This window comes from Symphalangus syndactylus, chromosome 11 (assembly GCF_028878055.3).
Source record: "Symphalangus syndactylus isolate Jambi chromosome 11, NHGRI_mSymSyn1-v2.1_pri, whole genome shotgun sequence".
In the NCBI taxonomy this organism is placed as follows: Eukaryota; Metazoa; Chordata; class Mammalia; order Primates; family Hylobatidae; genus Symphalangus; species Symphalangus syndactylus.
The window spans coordinates 55,619,560-55,639,480 of NC_072433.2; the positions used below are offsets into that span (position 1 = coordinate 55,619,560).

Consider the following 19,921-nt stretch of genomic DNA (forward strand, 5'->3'; position numbering starts at 1 on the left):
GAGCTATTGGGAGCTAAATAGTGGGTGCTCATGGACATAGGATGGCAACAACAGACACTGGAGACTGATAGAGAGGGGAGTGGGGAGGAGGGCAGGGGTTGAAAAGCTACTGGGTACTATGCTCAGTGCCTGGGTGAGATCAGTTGTACCTCAAACCTCGGCATCACGCAGTATACTCCGGTAACCAGTCTGTACATGTATCCCCTGAATCTAACATAAAAGTTGAAATTATGTTAAAAAAGTAAGTAAATAAATACAAATGTCAATTTTGGCATAGGTTAAATTCTTAAGTTAAAAAAAAAAAAGATACTCTGGTCACCAAAATCTGAAATGGGACAATCCAGGAGGATTTGTAAGTGGTCGGTAGACCGAGTCTCATCACATGGGCTGTACCTCATGGACTAAATGGACTGTATTTGGTCTTGGTATTGGATATCTTTTAGCTTTGGTTATCATGTTGTCCCAGTACTCAACTGTATTAGATTGAGTGGTGTATTAGAGTCCTGCCAGGAAATCAGAAACCATACTTAATTATTTGAACAGAAAATTCATTGTAGGAAATTGATTAAATAGGTTTCAGAGGGAACACTGAGATAACACAGATGATAAGTACAGGAAGTGGCTCAACCCCTAAGGCTAGAAGTACACAAGCAAGAAGCTGGGGCTGTCAAAATCTGGAAGATCACTGCTTGGACCCCGAGCAACTTGGGTTCAGATCTCTGAAGAGAGAGCCCCATCCAGCTGTCGCAGGAGTTCAGAGGAGGGATCTTTTCGAACTGGGACCATTCCTTTGAGGAGAGGGTGTTGCCTGTACCTCTGAGGGTGCACGATACTAGTTCTGGGAATGTGGAATGAAGCTGGAAACCGGAACCAGTTGCTTCTGCCAGGTGTCTGTTGCTGAGGCAGCACTGCCAGGACAGCAAGACCACAGGAAGGATGCAGTCCTTTTGTCCCTTCTGCTTCCAGTCTCCCTCCAGTGTCCCTGCTGGCAGAACCTAACAGACCGAAACAAACTGTCCTTTGAGTCTCAGCCTCAGCATCATAACTTTGGAGAGTAGATTGATGTGGAGAGCTTACTAACCAGCACTGGTGGTTTGCTCTATGAGTGGGAGCAGTCCCTTAACTTATCTTAGAAGCCTTTCAGGATAGGCGAGTATTTAGGCAACATGATTTGTTCTTGAAAATGAGCAGTTTGTTTGTCCTTGTGGTAGCAATTGTTGCTTATAACTTGGTATCTTCTGAGTTGGGTTCTTTTTTTTTTTTTTTTTTTTTTTTGAGATGGAGTCTCGCTCTGTCGCCCAGGCTGGAGTGCAGTGGCGCAATCTCGGCTCACTGCAAGCTCCGCCTCCCGGGTTCACGCCATTCTCCTGCCTCAGCCTCTCCGAGTAGCTGGGACTACAGGCGCCCGCCACCACGCCCGGCTAATTTTTTTGTATTTTTAGTAGAGACGAGGTTTCACTGTGGTCTCGATCTCCTGACCTCGTGATCCACCCGCCTCTGCCTCCCAAAGTGCTGGGATTACAAGCGTGAGCCACCGCACCCGGCCCTGAGTTGGGTTCTTATTACATGTGGGAAATATCCAAACCTACTGCTCTGAGTATTTCTCTGAAAAATTATTCTTAGACACAAATAAAAGGGTCAGGGGTTCCCCAGGCTCTTTTTAGTTTCTAAGTCTTCTTAAAATGGACTAAAGATTAGGTTTTGGGAGTTGGGTGGAGCAGGCATAAAACCCATTGGTGCTGGGCGCAGGATCACACCTGTAATCCTGACACTTTGGGAGGTCGAGGCGGGCGGATCATCTGAGGTTGGGATTTCAAGACCAACCTGGCCAACATGGCGAAACTCCGTCTCTACTAAAAATACAAAAATTAGCCAGGCCTAGTGGGTCATGCCTGTAGTCCCAGCCACTCGGGAGGCTGAGGCATGAGAATCACTGAACCTGGGGAGGCGGAGGTTGGAGTGAGCCAAGATTGCGCCATTGCACTTCAGCCTGGGTGACAGAGTGAGTCTCTGTCTCCAAAAACAAAACAAAACAAAACAAAAATCCATTGGTGATTTATGTGTAGTGAGAACATGGTTTTGAGTTAGGGAGCCCTGGGTTCAAAATAGCTTTGTGGCCTTGGGCAGTTTATTTAACTTCTGTTAATTGTTGTTTCCTCATCAGAAAAATATTGATACCATTTACTTCTCACAGCTGTTAAAAGCATGAAATCACTGAATTAGGTAATATTTATATGCAGTGCCTATCATCCCCAGAGCAGCTGCTAAGACCATAACTTGAAAATACTTAGTAAAAGAGAGGACAAGGGATTTAAAATGCAGCACTAGAAAATACCTGTTTGACACAAAAGAACGCAGGAATGGAGGAATTGAGGAACATAAGTCATAGAAAATAAATAGCAAAATGGCAGAAATGAGGCCTTCCTCATCAGTAATTACATTACATTTAGTGGGTTAGATTCTTCTCTTAAAAAAGGCAGAGAATAGATTTTTTAAAGCCACGACCCAATGACGTGTTGTCTACAAGAGACTCACTTTGGATTCAGATACAAATAGATTGAAAGTAAAAAGATGGAAAAAGATACTCTGAGCAAAAAGTAACCAAAAGAAAGCTTGGGTCACTATACTAATAGCAGACAAAATTTATTTTAAGACAGAAATTATTGCCAGAGACAAAAAAGGCTATTATATAAACAGTCTGTCAGGAAGATACATGGTGCCTGGTATGTCATTAAATAAATACCTCTGCTTCTGTTCCATGGGCCGCACACACCTGCCAACCCATAAACTCAGCCTCAGGAATTTCGATGCTCCTTTTCCATGGTGATCAACATGGACACCATTTCTTTTATAGTGCAGGAGGCATTTTCCAAATTCTAAGCTGAAAGCCTCCTTTGGCCTGATCGATGTTGAATTTCTCCCTGCCACGTAGGTACGAAGACGCCCTGGTGCTCCTCCTCACAGAGGTGTTGAATCGAATCCAGTTCAGATACAACCAAGCCCAGCTGGAGGAGTTGGATGACGAGACTCTGGATGACGATGTAAGTGGCACGCCCTGATTGACTTTCTGTCGCTGTCATGTTGTGACGTGAATCAGAATGGGGACCTGGAACCCAGAGCCCTCTGCTCCGAAGACTGTTCTGAAACCAGAGTAGTCTTCTGGTTTGAGTCATACATTTGAAATTTTAAATTTCCTGCTGGTCCCTTTTGGCTTATTAACTGTAAAAAATGTTTTATAGGCTTTTTTATCTATGTGGACTAGAGATGTAAGTAGAGAAACCATATGCACATTGAAAAACGGTTTAGTGAGAACTCTGTATCCTCTCTGTCTCCTCTGCCTTGCACCCTCACCTCTGCTCCCCAACCTGGGCAGCAATAAGAGCTAGCTGGATGCTTGTGGAGACTGTTAGCGAGATACTGAACCGATAAGGCTAGAATGAAAGGAAGTCTGTTCGGAGTATATTATGCAAACTTCTACCTCTTAAAATCAGCCTTGAATTTATTGATGCTGGTGTGCCCAACATTAATAAGGAAAATGTCTTTAAGGAAACAATTCCAGTGTTTTTTTTAAACCATTAGGTACTTTAAAATTTTTCAAATAACTGCTGCTCTTCTCAAAGTAAGAGTGACTGTGGTATGGTCAAGAGCTTATGGGTGGTCATATTTGGGTTACAGAGAGCCCTTTGCTTAGAGCCAGATGGCTTGGGTTTGAAGCTCTGCAACCTTGGGCATGGAGGAGATTGGAGGGCTGGGTGTGGCATTTCTATGAGCCTTAATGTCCTCATCTCCCAAAAGGGGAGTGATGTGTCTTGCTTCTTGAATGTCAGCATGGATAAGAATCACTGGAACAGCTTGTTAAAGCAGATTCTGATTCTGGAGGCTTGGGGTGGGGACCATAGAATTTGCATTTCTGACAGCCCACCAGGGGATGCATTTGCTGGCTGGCTGTGGACCCCATTCTGAGTGGCACTGAGTCAGTTATGTGGATAGGGATACAGTAGTGGACCGTGTCAGAAGGTGACGCGTGATCATTTCCAACAGGTGGTTTCACAAGTGGCTCTCCATCTCTGTATCCTATAACCCAAGGTGGGGAAAATAGCTTATTCTATGTGGATCATTTACTTTCTGAGGAAGTAGTTTTTTGTGAAATTAATTCATCATTTTTAAAAAATTGTATCTTGGGCTTTTTATAGTACCAGATAACCTGGTTCCATCATTTTCCATTTCTTCAAAATTTTATGTCTGAGTGGACTTGAGGTTGGCAAGGAAGATGAGAGGATTCTGGGAGAGCTGACTCTCCTGTGCTTCCCCCACAGCAGCAGACGGAGTGGCAGCGGTACTTACGGCAGAGCTTGGAGGTGGTGGCCAAAGTGATGGAGCTCCTGCCCACGCATGCCTTCTCCACACTGGTAATGTGCCGTCCGGGGGAGTGGAGAGTGTAGCGATTTCTCTGTATACAGAGCATGGCTGGTTGACTTCCCTGGATCTCTCTCTCTCTCCCCTCTTTACCCCCTATGTAATTTTTAAAAACAGAATAATTGCCATAAGTGATGCTCAAACTGAACAAATATTAACATTTCCACAAAATATTAAACCAACTTTTGGAACCTTATTTAGTCTTGGATATAATAGCAATTTGACTAAAGCCTTAATACCTTTATCAGTAGCTTGCAAGTGGCCAGGCCGAGTGGGAGCTGTTATTTACAGAAGTTACATTGCTGAAAAGCTGGCCTTTGTAAAGCTCGCTCTTGGCAAATTGCTAGCTTTCTCTGCGTGTGTCTATATGTGCTGGAATCTTTAGTTGTAAGGATTGATTCCCTTCCCTATGTGGTGCATGTTATTCAAAGAGATTTCATTAAATTCATCACTTCTTCAAGGCAAGGCAGTTATTAGGGTAATTTTTTTTTTTTTTTTTTGAGACAAAGTCTCACGCTGTCGCCCAGGCTGGAGTGCAGTGGCGTGATCTTGGCTCACTGCAACCTCTGCCTACTGGGTTCAAGCAATTATCCTGCCTCAGCCTCCCGAGTAGGTGCGACTACAGGTGCTCACCACCACACCCAGCTAACTTTTTGTATTTTTGGTAGAGACGGGGTTTCACCGTGTTAGCCAGGATGGTCTTGATCTCCTGACTTTGTCGTCTGCCCGCCTCTGCCTCCCAAAGTGCTGGAATTTACAGGCGTGAGCCACCGCCCCTGGCCATAGGGTCATCTTTTGCATTGAATGACCCAGCTATATTTGTGTTCTCTCCTGGAAAGCTTCGCACTTTGCCATCTGCCTTTCTTAGGGGCCAGTCATGTTTTAATCTTACTGGTGAGTGTAGCAGCTTGAGAAAGAAAGATGCAGCTCCGGTTATGACGTTCTGACTGCTACTTGAGCAAGGGAACTGACTTCCAAATAATTTAGCCCATCTTATCACTTTACCGTGTGCTTTAATAAAGCATAGCTGACATATCTCTCAAGGTAGAGGTTCCCTTGGATTTGAAGGGAGATATGGTGCCTTCTCAGGGTTCTAGAAGGTGTAGGTCATTTCAGGGTTTGATCTCCTCTATTAGGAATGTAAATAGTCATACCACAGTGTCCTTTGCTTTTTTTTTTTTTTTTTTAAAAGGGTCGAACTAATACGTTTTCTTTCTTATTCTGTGTATTAATCGGCGGTTTCAATTATAGAAACTGTAGTTGGGGGGCACTGAAGGGGGGTCATAGCTTTTTAGCTGCATGTAAAGGTTCCTAGAGAAAAGGTTTTGATCCTGTTCCTCGCCCCATAGTTGCGTGTTATGTCGTAATGTTAAAATGCTATTAAAACTTGCATTTATGACTTAAAATTTTTGTTGTTGTTGTTTCTTTGTTTTCAGTTCCCTGTTCTTCAGGACAATTTAGAAGTTTATTTGGGATTACAACAGTTTATAGTCACTTCAGGGTCAGGTAAACTGATTTTTATTTTCTAATTTAACCAAACATTCAAAAAACCATCGGACTGATATTTCATTACTGCTGCCGCTGCTGTCGGAACATGATTTCTTCACTGCAGCCTCCCAACTGGCATCTCTCCCCACTTCTAAACAGGGAACGTTTTTAAAGACTTATGATAAAAAGCTGTGGGGAGGTAAAAGATGAGGTCATGACAGTGTATTCCAAGGAGGTGTTTGGAAAAGAAACTGATTTGGAGTAAAGAGACAGGACTTACTAAAAAGCCCCTAATATTTCCTTATGTCCTTTCAACCAGCAAGTGTACTAGGGAGAACATGGCCTTGTGCTTTCTTGCTTCCTGCTCACTCTAGAATTGGAAGGCCATAGCGCAGCTGATGGCCTGTGGTCCCCCCGCCCCCTGCACCTGTTGCAAATGGCCCCGGGGGGGGCTCTGACCAGAGTTGGTTGAAAAGGCTTTTGGCTGCTGTTTACAGGTCCTGCCTGCTTGGGGTTTAGGGTTAGCTTGCTTTGTTATTTTGTTGATAACAATAATAATAATAGCTTCCATTTGTAGCTCTCATTACATGCCAGGCACTATATTATTGACTTATATATTACTTAATTCTCTCCATTGTCCTGTGAGGTGTAAGTGCTATTAGTAGTTACCCCTATTTTACAGAAGAGGAAATTGATGTTCAGAGATGTTAATTTACCCAGGGTCCCATGGCTTTGTTGGTATCATGATGGTATAATAGGGAATGACAAAATGTTGAAATAGCTAACATCTGACATTCATTTTTGTCAACGTTGAAATAGCTAACATCTGACATTCATTTTTGTCAACTGAAAACACCAGTAACTGAAAGCCACATGTGTCTTCCCTGCCCCATCAGCTGCTACGCACCACTTCTACTGCCCTTCCTTCTTCCCAGCGTGCTTCTTGCAGGATCTGTCCTGGCTCTGGCGTGCAGCCCGTGTTGGGTAACTGTTGTTTCTGCCCAGCACAGAGCCGCCCAGTGTGCAGCCCATCTCCTGGATGAGCTTGTGATTCATGGCAGAGCCTCCATTGGAGCCTTTTTCCGAGGCTGTCCTTCTTGGTGGTCTGTGACGGCTGGTTTCCATGACTATATAAGCTTCTGAATAATCTAGTGGGCCCCAGGAGGCTGATGGGCCTTGGCATGCCCCGAATGTAGGCCCTGACTTTGTAGATAGGGTAAGAAATTTAAAAAGACAAAACTTTAAAAAGACACTTTCAAAGCAAACATGCCTGTAAAATGTGCTGTCACCGCTAATGAAAATCATTTGGCTGTGTAGAAGTGCTACAGATGTTTCCAGAAGCATTTTTGGGAATAATCGTGCCCAGGTGGTCTTTCCTTCAGGACCACTATTCAAATTAGAATGTACTCAGGACCCTGAAGACACTGTTATTGATCTATTACAAAAATCAAGCAGGTGTTCTTTCCTCCCCCACACTGACCCTTCAGTGTCCTGTTTACTGTTGTGTCTGTCTTTAGGTGAAAGTCTAGTGAATCTGAAACTCTATTTCTGGGACATAGCTGATAATTCTGAGCTCTTCTCCCTAGAAGGATAATGTGATTTATTTTTTCCTATAGGAAATACCACATACCTGCTTTCACTAAAGCCTGTTTACTGGCAATTTCACAGAACTCGGCTCTTCCAGATCATTTGTAAATCTCATCCTCAGCACTGATCCTTGGTTTGTACTCCAGTGGCAAAACCTCTCAGGCTGGAAAAATGCTTATTTCCTGTTTTAAAACGAGCTCTCTTATTCATGACAAAGCATTCCCCAATTTTTGGTGTCTCAGAAGCCAAGTTTCTAGTGCAAAGGCTATTAACAAATGGAAACTCTGAGTACATTTTTTCCCCTGGTTCCCATAGCCGTTTACCCCCTCAAATAACCTCCATGCCACACCAGTCAGTCAGCCTCATGACCCTCAACAGAAACTGTGTCCTCTCATCCCTGATAGGCTCTGGGCCTTCCTTCATTTGCATTTACTTTCTAGCCCAGCCTTTAGTTCTTGGGTCTCCTCTGGAGCCTGTGTAAATGGGCGCCAGCCGCGATTCTTATCTACTCCTGGTGCTGTGACCGTGTATGACAATGGGATGCACATTTTGTCCAGCAGTGAGGCCTGCAGTGTGGTTACCCAGCCTGGAAGGCTCCCACTTTTGCTTTTGTCAGAGCAGCTGGATTCAGAAGATCTTGTGTGCTTCTCACTGTTTCCCTTCCTGCTGCTGAGCCTGCCTCCACTTCTCTGTCAAGACCAAGGCACAGCTTGTCTTGCTGGGCCACGTTGGTTGCTCTGTGCTGCTCTGGCTCCTGGCAGGTCATCCTTTGCTCCCTCTGTCTTTTCTACCTTATGCGGGTTAAGAAACCCTCATTGGTGGTGGTCCCCTTGCAGAGCATTGATGTCCGTATGTGGCCCCAAAGCCTCCATTCTGTATTTGACTTCTGCCACCCCTCATTGAGATCTTCCTTCATTGAGACAGTATTTCTCCTCTAAGTAACCCTTTAACTTTTCTGGTTACCCATGCAAACTTTCCTGTCTACGGGATTATTTTGCCTACAAAATTTTATAGATTTTTAGACTTAAATTGTTTGTTCTGCTTGGGTCCGTTTATGATTTGTGATTATGATTTGTTTGTTCTCTCAGAGGGAAATGCCTGAATGCTAATTTTTAGACCTCCCTCAACTCCTCAAAAAGAGAAGACTAAATTATGTTTAAGATTTTTTTTTTCCCCTAGGGCAGTGATTTGCCAAGGAGCTGTTCTTTGGATGTGGCTTAGGTCATATCTAGACAGCTTTAGGATGACTTGGTTTGTGGAAGATAGGACTTTCGTGTGGCCATGATGTTTTGTGCCTCTAAACCTTTCAGCATTATTCTCATCTGAAGGTTCTACCTTGCAGATGTCCTGTGCTTTTGGGGGGAAATCTAAGCCTTGGCCAGACAGAAGAAACTGTGGGTGGATCTGAACAGCTTTTCACAGTGGGACACTGGCCTGTCCCCTCAAGTTTACTTGATGCCCTGTGTGACTTTTGTGGTGGTGAAATTAGGTTTCTAGGCTGAAGGAGGGGGTGTCAAGGGTAGAGAATTTGATTTGGGGTATTTATTGCCCATGTGATTGTCTGCCTTGCAGATAGAACAGGAAAGAACCAGCTATAATTTTGATGAACATAGATCTAGATGCACATATGTGTGAAGTGAAACTGTATGGAATTGCAGTTTTGTTGGGTCAGAAGTGATCAAGTGTCAACAGTTTCATATTGTTCAAACTCACAGTTTAAAACACACACCTAGCACTTCCAAGCTTTTTTCCATCCTAGGTACTGGATGCTAGGTACCCATAGTTTTCATCCTAGTACTGCTCTTTGCTAGACAAAATAGGACAAGTTCAGAGGGGAGGGATCAGGATGACAAGGATTCTCAGGAGGGTAATGAGGGGTTACATCCCCAGGGCTATCATGCTGTCAGCAGGCTTTGGCTTGTTCTGTGTTCTGCCCTCAAGGAGTGGGCCAGGGGTGATGAGCAATCACAGGGAGACTTACTTTACCCGTGTTTGTGACCAAGTTATCCAGAGATGGAAGGGCTCCCTTGAGCTCCCTAGCATTCAGCCGAGGTCCAGGAAGAGGCTGAAGGGCCAGATGTGCAGGGGAAGTGCTGGGCAGAGGACGTCTTGCTCAGGGTGACTTTTAAGCTCTCTAGTAATTGTCTATTAAGGACCGTACTCAAATGGAAACTTGATTTAGGGTAGTGTTTTGGTTTGGTTTTTAAAACAAATACAGTGTTCCCCTTGCACACTTAAAATACTTAAGAAGCTTGTTCTCAGGTATTCAGCGGGTACGTAGTTGAAGGGATTAGGTACCATAGAGAAGTTGGAAACTGGTGGTGAGGGTAGAGCCTGGGGGGAGGTGAACGTGCGAAATGAAGGTTGAGCATGTGGAGAGTTGCCAGGGGCTACTGAAGCGGACTCAGTGACCCCCAGTGTTGCTCTGAGAAAGAAAAGCTGGCCACCCGAGCTCTTTTTGGGCCTGTAGTATGCCATACCCAGTGTCAGGGTGTATTTTTCATTAGCGTTTATTCCCACAGAGCCCTGAGGTCTGGTTGGTGTGCAGAGGAGCAGCAGGTTTTAGAAGTCGACCCTGGGAGTTGGTTGTGTAGATATAACCTTGAAAATCCCATTGACATTCAGAGGGTGTATAATTGTGGCACTTCAGTTAACTGAGAGATTGGGGCTCTTTTTGCAGCCCATGAAGTCCGCGCGTTCCCTTTTGCACAACCAGCGTGGTGAAAATCCCTCTCAGTGCATTGGTTCCGTGAGTTCGTCTGGCTGGGTGGGATGGTCATTCTGTTGCTCTGGTTGGAGGAGCTGGCTTACTCCTTAGCCGCACTGACAGCCTCTGCAGGGCTGCCTCAGGCTGGGAATCTTGTTTCTGCACCAGGGCACTGCTGTGCTTGTGGAGTGGAGGAGGCAGGAGCAGGTGATTTGGGGCAGGTCAAAACCAGCCTTTGTCACTGGCCCTCTCTGTCTGAGGTCCTTCCATGAGTTACCTCCTCTTTTGTTCTCCTGCTCCTTAAGATGTGGCCCTCTGTCCCCTCTTCCAGCCTCGTGTCTTCTTTTGGGGGCTGTCGCAGGCACCGTTGCGAGCCTCATCCCTTGACGTTGGTGGCGGATCGAGGCATTCAGCCTGCTACTTCATCTGCCACGTGCTTCGTAGGTGTCCACCCTTCCTTTCCACAGGTGCCACCCATCCGTGTTTACTGTCGGTAATACATGCCAATATTCCCAGGGACAGGGTGAGGAAGGAAGCTGCCTGGGACTCTCTGTCCTGCTCTAGTTTACCGTCTGTTCTGTTGCATCTAAATCATTCATACATTTACGGTCACTCACTCTGTACCAGCTGCTGTGCTGGCTGCTGGACATAGCTGCTCACCACGAGGGATTTTGTGGTCAGTAAGGAGATGGACTTGTAAATCATCGGTTTATCTCCTTATAAGCATGGGTGCCAAGGAGAAAGGCAGGAGTGGGGAGGCCTCACAGAGACGGGATGCCCCTGAGAGGCTGGAGGCTGTGTAGGAGCTTGCAAAGCTTGGGTGGGCAGAGGATGAAATGATCAGCAGTCTAGGCAGAGGCACAGAGACACGAGGCTCTGGAGAATTACCAGTGGGTCTGGATGACATAGTGGCATAATAGAAGGTGGCGAGGCCATGAGAGACCTGAGTTGATAATGCAGAGTCTAGGCTGTCCCCTCTTAGCAGGAGAGAGCCTCCAGAGGCTTCAGCACCTGCTTCAGGGGAGCTGCAAGCTTAGTCTGGGCTCTGGGAAGCTGATTTTGGAGCACAGCGGGAGGAGGGTTGGTGGTGACCAGTGTGAGGAGGAGGGTTGGTGATGACCAGTGTGAGTCTTGCCTCCTAAGAGACAGGAGAGAACTGAAGTAGGGGGAGGGAGCAGGTGTGGAAAGTTTCTAGGGAGTGCTGGGATCGTAGGTGCCCTAGTTATGGTGCCCTAGTGGTGTTACCACCCCACCCTCATTCCTGCTGTGTCAGTGAGAAGGACTTGAATCAGACCTGCAGGTCTCTGTTCCGGCCTGAAAATTCTTACTATCTTTTGTGGACATTTGTGAAGAGAGGGATCCAAAAACCAAGGAAGTGACCGAATCAAGGGAGGATGTTTTGTCTTTCATCTTAGCATCCTCCTTGTTCAATTTGAAGAAGTTGTGTTGAAAAGTAAGGAAATTTCAGACCTTAGTAAGTCACTAGTTCTTTGTTATTTATAATAATTAGAAATACTGAACAATGTTCTGTAGCTTAGAGGGTTATATATTTTAACGTGGCCCTTATAATAGTGATACTGAGGCTTAGGAGGGTCGTATGAGGCACTGAGCCCAGAAGTGGCAGGGAATCTGTGTCTTCGGAATCCAAGTCCCATGCTCTTTATTTCATACTGTGCCACCTCCCAGCCTTCAGGGATGGAGTGCTGAGTGTACCTCTCCTCTCTTAGCAGGGGCAGGTCCTAACTGTTGGTCCATGGAAATTTCATTCTGAGATAGGGCCCTATGCTAAAGGAACCAGATTTGGAGTCACATAGACTCAGCGTAGAACACCAGCCTTGCCCCGGAAATGTGACACGTGCTCGGCAAGTGCCTGGGCCTCCCTGAGTGTGCCTCCTTGTATGTCATAGTGGTGGTGTCAGGACCTTACAGGGTCAAAAGGAATCAGATCAGGGGCTCCTTCCACGTTAGCACACCCCAGGCTGTCTGCCCCTCCCCGTAACTCTGTCTCTGTCCCTGGGCTCTGGAGCACAAGCGTGTAGTGTTAGGTGGATACCGAGCCCAGTTTCCCTGGTCAGTACTGGGAAGCAGCCCGTGGGTTGCTTTGTTTCGAGAATTGGTTTTGCTGCTGGTTTTGCTGTGTGTGGCTTGCTGGATGAGCTGTTATCTGTAGTATCTAAAGCGTGGTCTTCCTGTGAAAAACTGTCTGGCGTGTTGTGTTCCAGGACACAGGTTGAACATCACAGCGGAGAACGACTGCCGGCGGCTGCACTGCTCCCTGAGAGACTTGAGCTCCCTGCTACAGGCCGTGGGCCGCCTGGCCGAGTACTTTATTGGGGATGTGTTTGCTGCACGGTTCAATGATGCCCTCACAGTCGTGGAGAGGTAGGCTGGCAGTTACCTTATGGAGCTGTTTCTTCTTCAGAGTTCAGCTTTACCTTCTTGTGTGGGGGGCAGCATATTGCCAAATAGCTTCTGCTCTGGCCCCGGGTAAATCTAGGCTCTGCCTCATAGAAGCTGATATGGAACAAATTACTTAACCTCTCTGAACTTCAGGTCCCTCATTTACAATATGAAGTAGATGTAGTTTCCTGTAGGTTTAGTGTGAGAATTAAATGAGATAAAGCACTTAGCACTGTGCCTAGCACATAACAAAACGCCTGATAAGCTATTTAAGCTATTATTTCTTTGAAGATCTTGTGTATACATGTAAACACAGTTGTAGACCCAGGAGAAACCAGGAGAGGTCAGTCTTCATGTCTTTCCTCATAAGATAAAGAGATATTAAGAAAGCCCTACTGATAAGGAGTCAACTCCACTGTCCAAGTAGGCAGCTAGATGCACAGGGTGCTTTTTGTGGTTTTTCCAGTCCCATTAGGGCATCGGGAGTGAAAGCTGGGTAGCCTCCACGCCTGGCCCGAAAGGTGGTTCCCAGCCTTTCACCACTGGGCTCCTTTTCTTCTCCTTCCTCTTGGGTCTCACACCAGGTTTACAGATGGACTTGTTGAGGAACACTTGATTCTACCCAGTCAGCAGTCCCTCCTCCCTTTCTGCCCTCAAAAAACCCAAGATGTAAGTGACAGGACATTTAGGTCATTTCAAGGCAGCTGTTGAATTGGTTAGATCAAAACTGAGTAGATGTGGATCCAGCCCAAAGCCAAGACACCCGATGCTTCGACTGGCCCAGCAGCCGCATCACTGGTGACGTGCAGAGGGGAAGTGAGCCTCAGGAGCCTGGGTGCATGCATGCCAGACTTCACTGCCACATCTTAGCTGAAAAGCAGAGATAGCCAAGGGGCTTAAATCCCTTAAAAGCCAGATTCATATTAATAATAAAAACAGCACACAGTAGTAGGACATTTTCTGTGTTTTTGCACATGGTCTTTCATTTTGTTCTGTACTTTGAGAGACAGGCATTGCCGTTTTATTGTTGAGTAAGTACATTGTGGCTCAGTGATGTGAGTGCCTTGCCTCGGTTCACACAGTCCTTGAGAGAGAGAGTAGATTTTAACAGTTTCCTGGGTCCACATGTTGTGCTCTTTCCAAACCGTAGCGTTTATATTGCCAGTCCGCTCTTCCTCTTCTTCTTGTACTGGGCCCATTTGCACTGAGGTTTAGCAGGATGAGACATGTTTTTCTGTCTGAAATCCAAAGATAAGTCCATTATTTGAATTTACTCTGTTAAGCAATATAGATACATCTTATCTGTCAGTTGGCCGGGCGCAGTGGCTCACGCCTGTAATCCCAACACTTTGGGAGGCTGAGGTGGGCGGATCACCTGAGGTCAGGAGTTCAAGACCAGCCTAACCAATACGATGAAACCCCATCTCTACTAAAAATACAAAAATTAGCCAGGCATGGGGGGCATGCGCCTGTAATCCCAGACACTCGGAAGGCTGAGACAGGAGAATCACTTGAACCCGGGAGGCGGAGGTTGCAGTGAGCCGAGATCGCGCCAGTGCACTCCAGCCTGGGCAACAAGAGTGAAACTCCGTCTCAAAAAAAAAAAAAAAAAAGGTACGTGAGATGATGTCTCAAAGATCCTGAATCATTTGATAGGTCCCTGTCTTTCTGCACCGCTTAGATTTGCAAGCCCAGTGCTTAAACATACTTGCTATTAATATTTTGTCTTCATTTAGAATAAAATGTGAGAGAAGGCTCTTGTTACGACTACATGACCTTAATAGCCAGTATGATTAGCAGTGTTTTCATTTATTGGTTACATAAAACAAAGCTAATATTAAAACTGCTAAACACAGACACATTAAAAGATGTTTGGAAATGCATTTTTAGTGTAGAACAGGATTTAAACACCAGGGGCATATTGGTATATTGTTTTCTGATAGTAACTGTTCTGATCACGAGGACTTCGTGGGACTTCGGGAACCTTAGTTCTTTTGCCCTCACTTTCTTGACTGACTGGAAGTGCTCCTTTTTGATTGCTTTCTCATTGCTCCCCAGCAATCAGAAATACAAATACAAGTTTGTATTTGTAACAAGTTCCTTAGTTGATTGTTACACTGGGACAAAGACAAACACTGCCTTCCCTGGCATCTGCTTCCAGGTTTCCATGCAGAGTAGGCGGAGAGAAACTAGCCAGGTCTTGGGTTTTTTCCCCTTCACTCAGAAAGGAATGTCTTTCAACTTCAGGTGTGGTGGCTCACCTGTAATCCCAGCACTTTGGGAGGCTGAGGTGAGCAGATCGCTTGAGTCCAGGAGTTCAAGACCAACATGAACAACATGATGAAACCTGTCTCTACTAAAAAGACAAAAAAATTTAGCTGGGTGTGGTGGCATGCGCCTGTAGTCCCCGCTATGGGAGGGGGCACTGAGGCGGGAGGATCACTTGAGCCCCAGAAGTCTAGGCTGCAGTGAGCCAAGATCACTACAATCCTCCGGCCTGGTTGACAGAGCAAGACCCTTTCTCAAAAAAAAAGAGAGAAAGGAATGTTGTTCTGTCTGGAAGGAAAGAGGCATTTCCCATTTCCTGCTAGACAGAGCTATTAGTTATTGTGTTTAATGCTCGTTAGTATTCAGTGAGCCCTTGAGCAACCGGTGGGCTCAACAGCTTGCTTCTGAAAGAATTGTACTTGAACATAAAACACCTCCGCCTATTCTAGAAACATTTGCTCCTCTCATCTCCCTCCTCCAAAGTTTTATCAAACATTTTCAAATTTGAAGAAAAGTTGAAAGAATTGTACAGGGAATACCCATATACCCACCACATAGATTCTATGGTGGACAGTGTGCTATATTTTCTTTATTATGTATCAACCCATCTGAAACATTTCCTTTTAAAAATGATTTTAAATAAAAGCTAAGATGGTTTTATCATTATCAATTTTATAGAAAAGCCCATGTCATCCTATTTCGATAAACTGCCAAAAGAGCAGTTTTGTTTTTTTTTAAAACAAAACAAAACAAAACAAAACATACAGACAGGATTTTGGTCTCATTCTGTTACCCAGGCTGGAGTACAATGGCATGATCCTGGCTTATTCCATCCTCAACCTCCTGGGCTCAAGCACTCCTCCCTACTTAGCCTCTCCCAAGTAGCTGAGACTATAGGCATGTATCACCACATCTGGATAAAATTTAAAAAGACAGGGTCCTACTTTGTTGTCCAGGCTGGTCTTGAACTCCTGGCCTCAAGTGATCCTCCCACCTTGGCCTCCAAAAGTGCTGGGATTACTGGCATGAGCAACCACATCCTGCCTGCTTTTTAAAAACTATTTTTTATTCTCTTCATTTATAAAATGTTATATATTAATTGTAGGTAATTTGGAAATGCAGAAAAATAGAGGGAAAAAATCATCCATAATCTACCCATTCTATCCTCTCCCTAAAACAAGTGGTACCAATAAGCATATTCTGGTGAAAATTCTTCCCGCCTGTCTTCTGTTAATAGATGAACATTCACGATGTATTCTATATATATATTTAGTACAACCATGTCATGTTTAAAACATCCTGAATATTTATCATTAAATATGCCTCTAGACATTGTTTTTATTGTATATATTACATTGTATTATCGCCTCTGGATTGGATATTTATATTGTTTTCAAAGTTTTTGACACCTTCAGTAAGGCTTTAGTTAATATGCTTGTATATAAATCGTTATGCATCTCTCAGATTATTTCCTTGGCATAAAATTGAAAGTCTGGTCTTGATTCTTTTTTGTATATGGAAAAAGTCTGCCCTTACGCTCTTTGTTGGTACCAGCCTTGTCTGTTTTGTCTGTCTTAGTTCATAAGCTGAATGTTCTTGTTTACCTGCCTCTTTGCCAACAGGTTGGTCAAAGTCACTCTGTACGGATCTCAGATAAAATTGTACAACATTGAAACTGCTGTGCCATCAGTATTGAAACCTGACCTCATTGATGTGTAAGTCTAGAGTTTGATGTTTGTTGCATTTTTAGGAAAGACCTTGCCCCCAGTCTCCAAATGATTTTATTGAGAAAAAGGAACAGTAGTGGCTGCCATGAATCGGGGAAAAACTCTTAAACTGCAAACCTAGAAAGAGAGAGAGATTTTTTTGACTATATGTCTGGGGCAGAGGTGGTTGGAGAAAGTGGAATTAGGTAAGTGAGAGCTGGGATGGAGATTCTATGGAGTAGGCATTTCAGGAGGAAAGAACAGTACAGGCTGAGACAGTCACACAGGCAGGAGGTGGGTACTCCATGTGGTGCAAGAAGAGACTGGATAGGTGTGTTGGGACTAATGGGAAACACCTCAGATGCCATCAGTCTTTCCTATAGATCATTGACTAAAACTGTAGGATACTGTAGGATGCAGAAGAATGCTTGGGGAACACGTTTCTCAGAGATTCTGTTTTTAGCAGAATGGCATAAGGCCATAGGCTTGGGTATTTGTGTATTAAACAAGAACCCCAGGTTATTTTGAAGCAGGACATCTAGAGACCATACTCTCTACCTACAGAAACTCTATAGATAACATGGGATGCTGTTGGGAAAGTGACATATGGAAGGACAGGGACAGGAGATGGGCAGTATCCCAGAGATTTCACTGCCCAGAAGACTTGCTTTAGATGAGAGCAGGAGGTTGGCAAACTATGGCCTTTGCCAAATCTGGCTTACTGACTGCTTTTGTAAATAAAGTTTTATTGAAACACAGCTACATTGATTTACATACGGTCTGGGAGTGGTTTTGCACTACAGCAGCAGAGTAGAGTAGCTGTGACAGAGTGTATGTATGCCCTGCAGATCTGAAAATATATACACTCGGGTTTTTACAGAAAAGGTCTGCCGACTCCTGCTGTAGCGCATTCTTGAGCTGCAGATTAGATAAACGGTGGAAAGAGAATCTTACTATGGTGGTTTTAAACTTTTAAAAAATATATTGCTTTCCCTTTTGAGAATTTAGAGAAAGTTGTAAAGCATCTTCCAAGAAAGATGCCAGTTTCCTTATAAATACAACAACTTGTACACATTTTGGGAGTTTCAGAGCCTCTCCTTTCAGCCTTGAGGAGCTCTACAGATGTGCTAGATTGACTGAAATTCTTACTTCTAAGGCTGACTTTGATGTCCTTTCTCCTTATTTTGGTATTTAGAACTTAAAGGGTAATGTGATTCTAAATATAAAATAAAATTTTAAATGTAAAAATACAAAATAACTTGTGTGGTCACTATGAATTTCAAACTTTCAGTAACTGTATTTTCTTACTTTAAAGTACTAGCACATTTTCTTACCCAACTGCTAATTTTGAAAAAGTTCAAACCTATAGAAAATGGGAAAAACAGGCGAATAAGCACCCATGGACCCTTAGCCTAGAGTAACCAATTACAAATTGGCTTTTGTTTCTTGTGCCCTCTCTGCACACAATACATGATAATGATGATGATGATGATGATGATGATTATTTTGCTGAGCCATTTGAAAATAAACTGCATGGCTGAACGTGATGATTCATACCTGTAATCCCAGCACTTTGGGAGGCCGAGGCAGGTGGATCACTTGAGGTCAGGAGTTCAAGTCCAGCCTGGCCAACGTGGTGAAACCCTGTCTCTACCAAAAAATATAAAAATTAGCCGGGCGTGGTGGCACTTGCATCTGTAGTCCCAGCTACTCAGGAGGCTGAGCTGGGAGAGTCGCTTGAACCCGGGAGGCTGAGATCACACCACTGCTCTCCAGCCTGGGTGACAGAGTGGGACCCTGTCTCAAAAAAGAAAAGAAAGAAAATAAATTGCAGACAGCACGTCACTGCACCCGTAAATCCTTCAGTGTGTGTATCCTAGAAGTAAGTTCATTCAGCTGTTTAACTATGATATCATTATCAACCCTCACATAATTTAATATGTACAATAATGTCATCTCATATATAGTCCATATTAAAATTTCTTCAGTTGTCCCAGGAATGTTTTTGTATCTTTTTTTTTCTTGGATCCACGGTCTAACTAATCATGAGCCACACATTAAATGTATTTCCTGCAATCTAGAACAGTTCACCCAATTGTGTTTGTATGTCTGCATGTGCGTGTGTGTGTGAGAGTGACTGAGGACCTTTTGCAGATCCAGATCTTAATTTTTTTAAAAGCATGCCCTACAATCTGGATTTGTCTAATTATTTCCATTGTATTAGACTCAGTTTAAACATTTTTAGCAAGGTTACTACATAGGCAATGATGTGCCTTTCCTCTTGCATCATGTCAGAAGGCTCTTAATATCAAATTTCCCTGTAATTGTTGATGCTGTTTGATTTTAAAATGGTGTCTAGGCTGGGCACAGTGGCTCATGTTTGGAATCCCAGCACTTTGGGAGGTGGGAAGATCGCTTGAGCCCAGGAGTTTTTGAGAGGAGCCTGGGCAACATAGTGAGACTCTGTCCCTACCAAAAAAAAAAAAAAAATAGCTGGATATAGGGGTGCATGCCTGTGGCCCCAGCCACGTAGGAGGCTGAGCCAGGAGAATTGCTCGAGCCCAGGAGTTGGAGGCTGCAGTGAGCTATGATTGTGCCACTGCACTCCTGCCTGGGCAACAGAGTGAGACCCTGTTTCAGCAACATAAATAAGTATATAAAGTGGTATCTGCCTATATCCTAATTCTGTCTGCTGAAAGGTCCTAGAAACAGTGACACTCCAGTAGCAATCGTACCCCTTTTCCCCAGGTCTTGGTTTCTCAAATCCATTCTCCAAAGCACCTTGGAGAAAAAAACTCAAGTCTGGGTGGGGGTGATGTTGGACAATCTTGCCAAGTCAGCAAGTAAGGAAGTGCTCAGTGACTGTTGGGAACATGTGAAGAGGATGCAGGGCCCAGCTTGAAAGGGTTCTTCCTGGTCAAACTTGACAGTTCAGTCATCAAGAAAGAATAAGGACAATAATGAATTATACCAGTTTGAATGAAAATAATCTAGTGATTCAAAGTGATTAACAGGCTAGGCCGGTGCAGTGCCTCACACCTGCAATCCCAGCCCTTTGGGAGGCCAAGACAGAAGGATCGCTTGAAGTCAGGAGTTTGAGACCAGCCTGGCCAACATAGACCCCATCTCTGCAAAAAATACGAAAATTAGCCTGGCATGGTGGCATGGACCTGTAGTCCCAGCTACTTGGGAGGCTGAAGCAGGAGAATCACTTGAGCCCAGAAGGTTGAGGCTGCAGTGAGCCATGATTGTGCACCTGCATGCCAGCCTGAGCAACAGAATATGACCCTGTCTCAAGTAAACAAACATAAACAAAAACCCAAAGTGATTAACAAATAAGGATGAGAGT

The 19,921-nt window shown here is 44.5% G+C and overlaps 1 protein-coding gene across 8 annotated transcripts in view; it reads left to right on the forward strand.

Moving 5' to 3' along the window:
- Positions 1-19,921, forward strand: part of XPO6 (exportin 6) — a 114,321-nt gene that overhangs the window by 73,447 nt on the left and 20,953 nt on the right. For 6 of the 8 annotated variants that reach the window (XM_063611970.1, XM_055233220.2, XM_063611975.1 and 3 more), the window contains 5 exons: positions 2,933-3,041; positions 4,317-4,409; positions 5,853-5,922; positions 12,421-12,580; positions 16,489-16,581. In XM_063611970.1, coding sequence (XP_063468040.1) covers positions 2,933-3,041; positions 4,317-4,409; positions 5,853-5,922; positions 12,421-12,580; positions 16,489-16,581 — 525 coding nt within the window. The remainder of the gene's footprint in view (positions 1-2,932; positions 3,042-4,316; positions 4,410-5,852; positions 5,923-12,420; positions 12,581-16,488; positions 16,582-19,921) is intronic. The other 2 variants (XM_063611971.1, XM_055233221.2) reach the window with 1 other exon arrangement.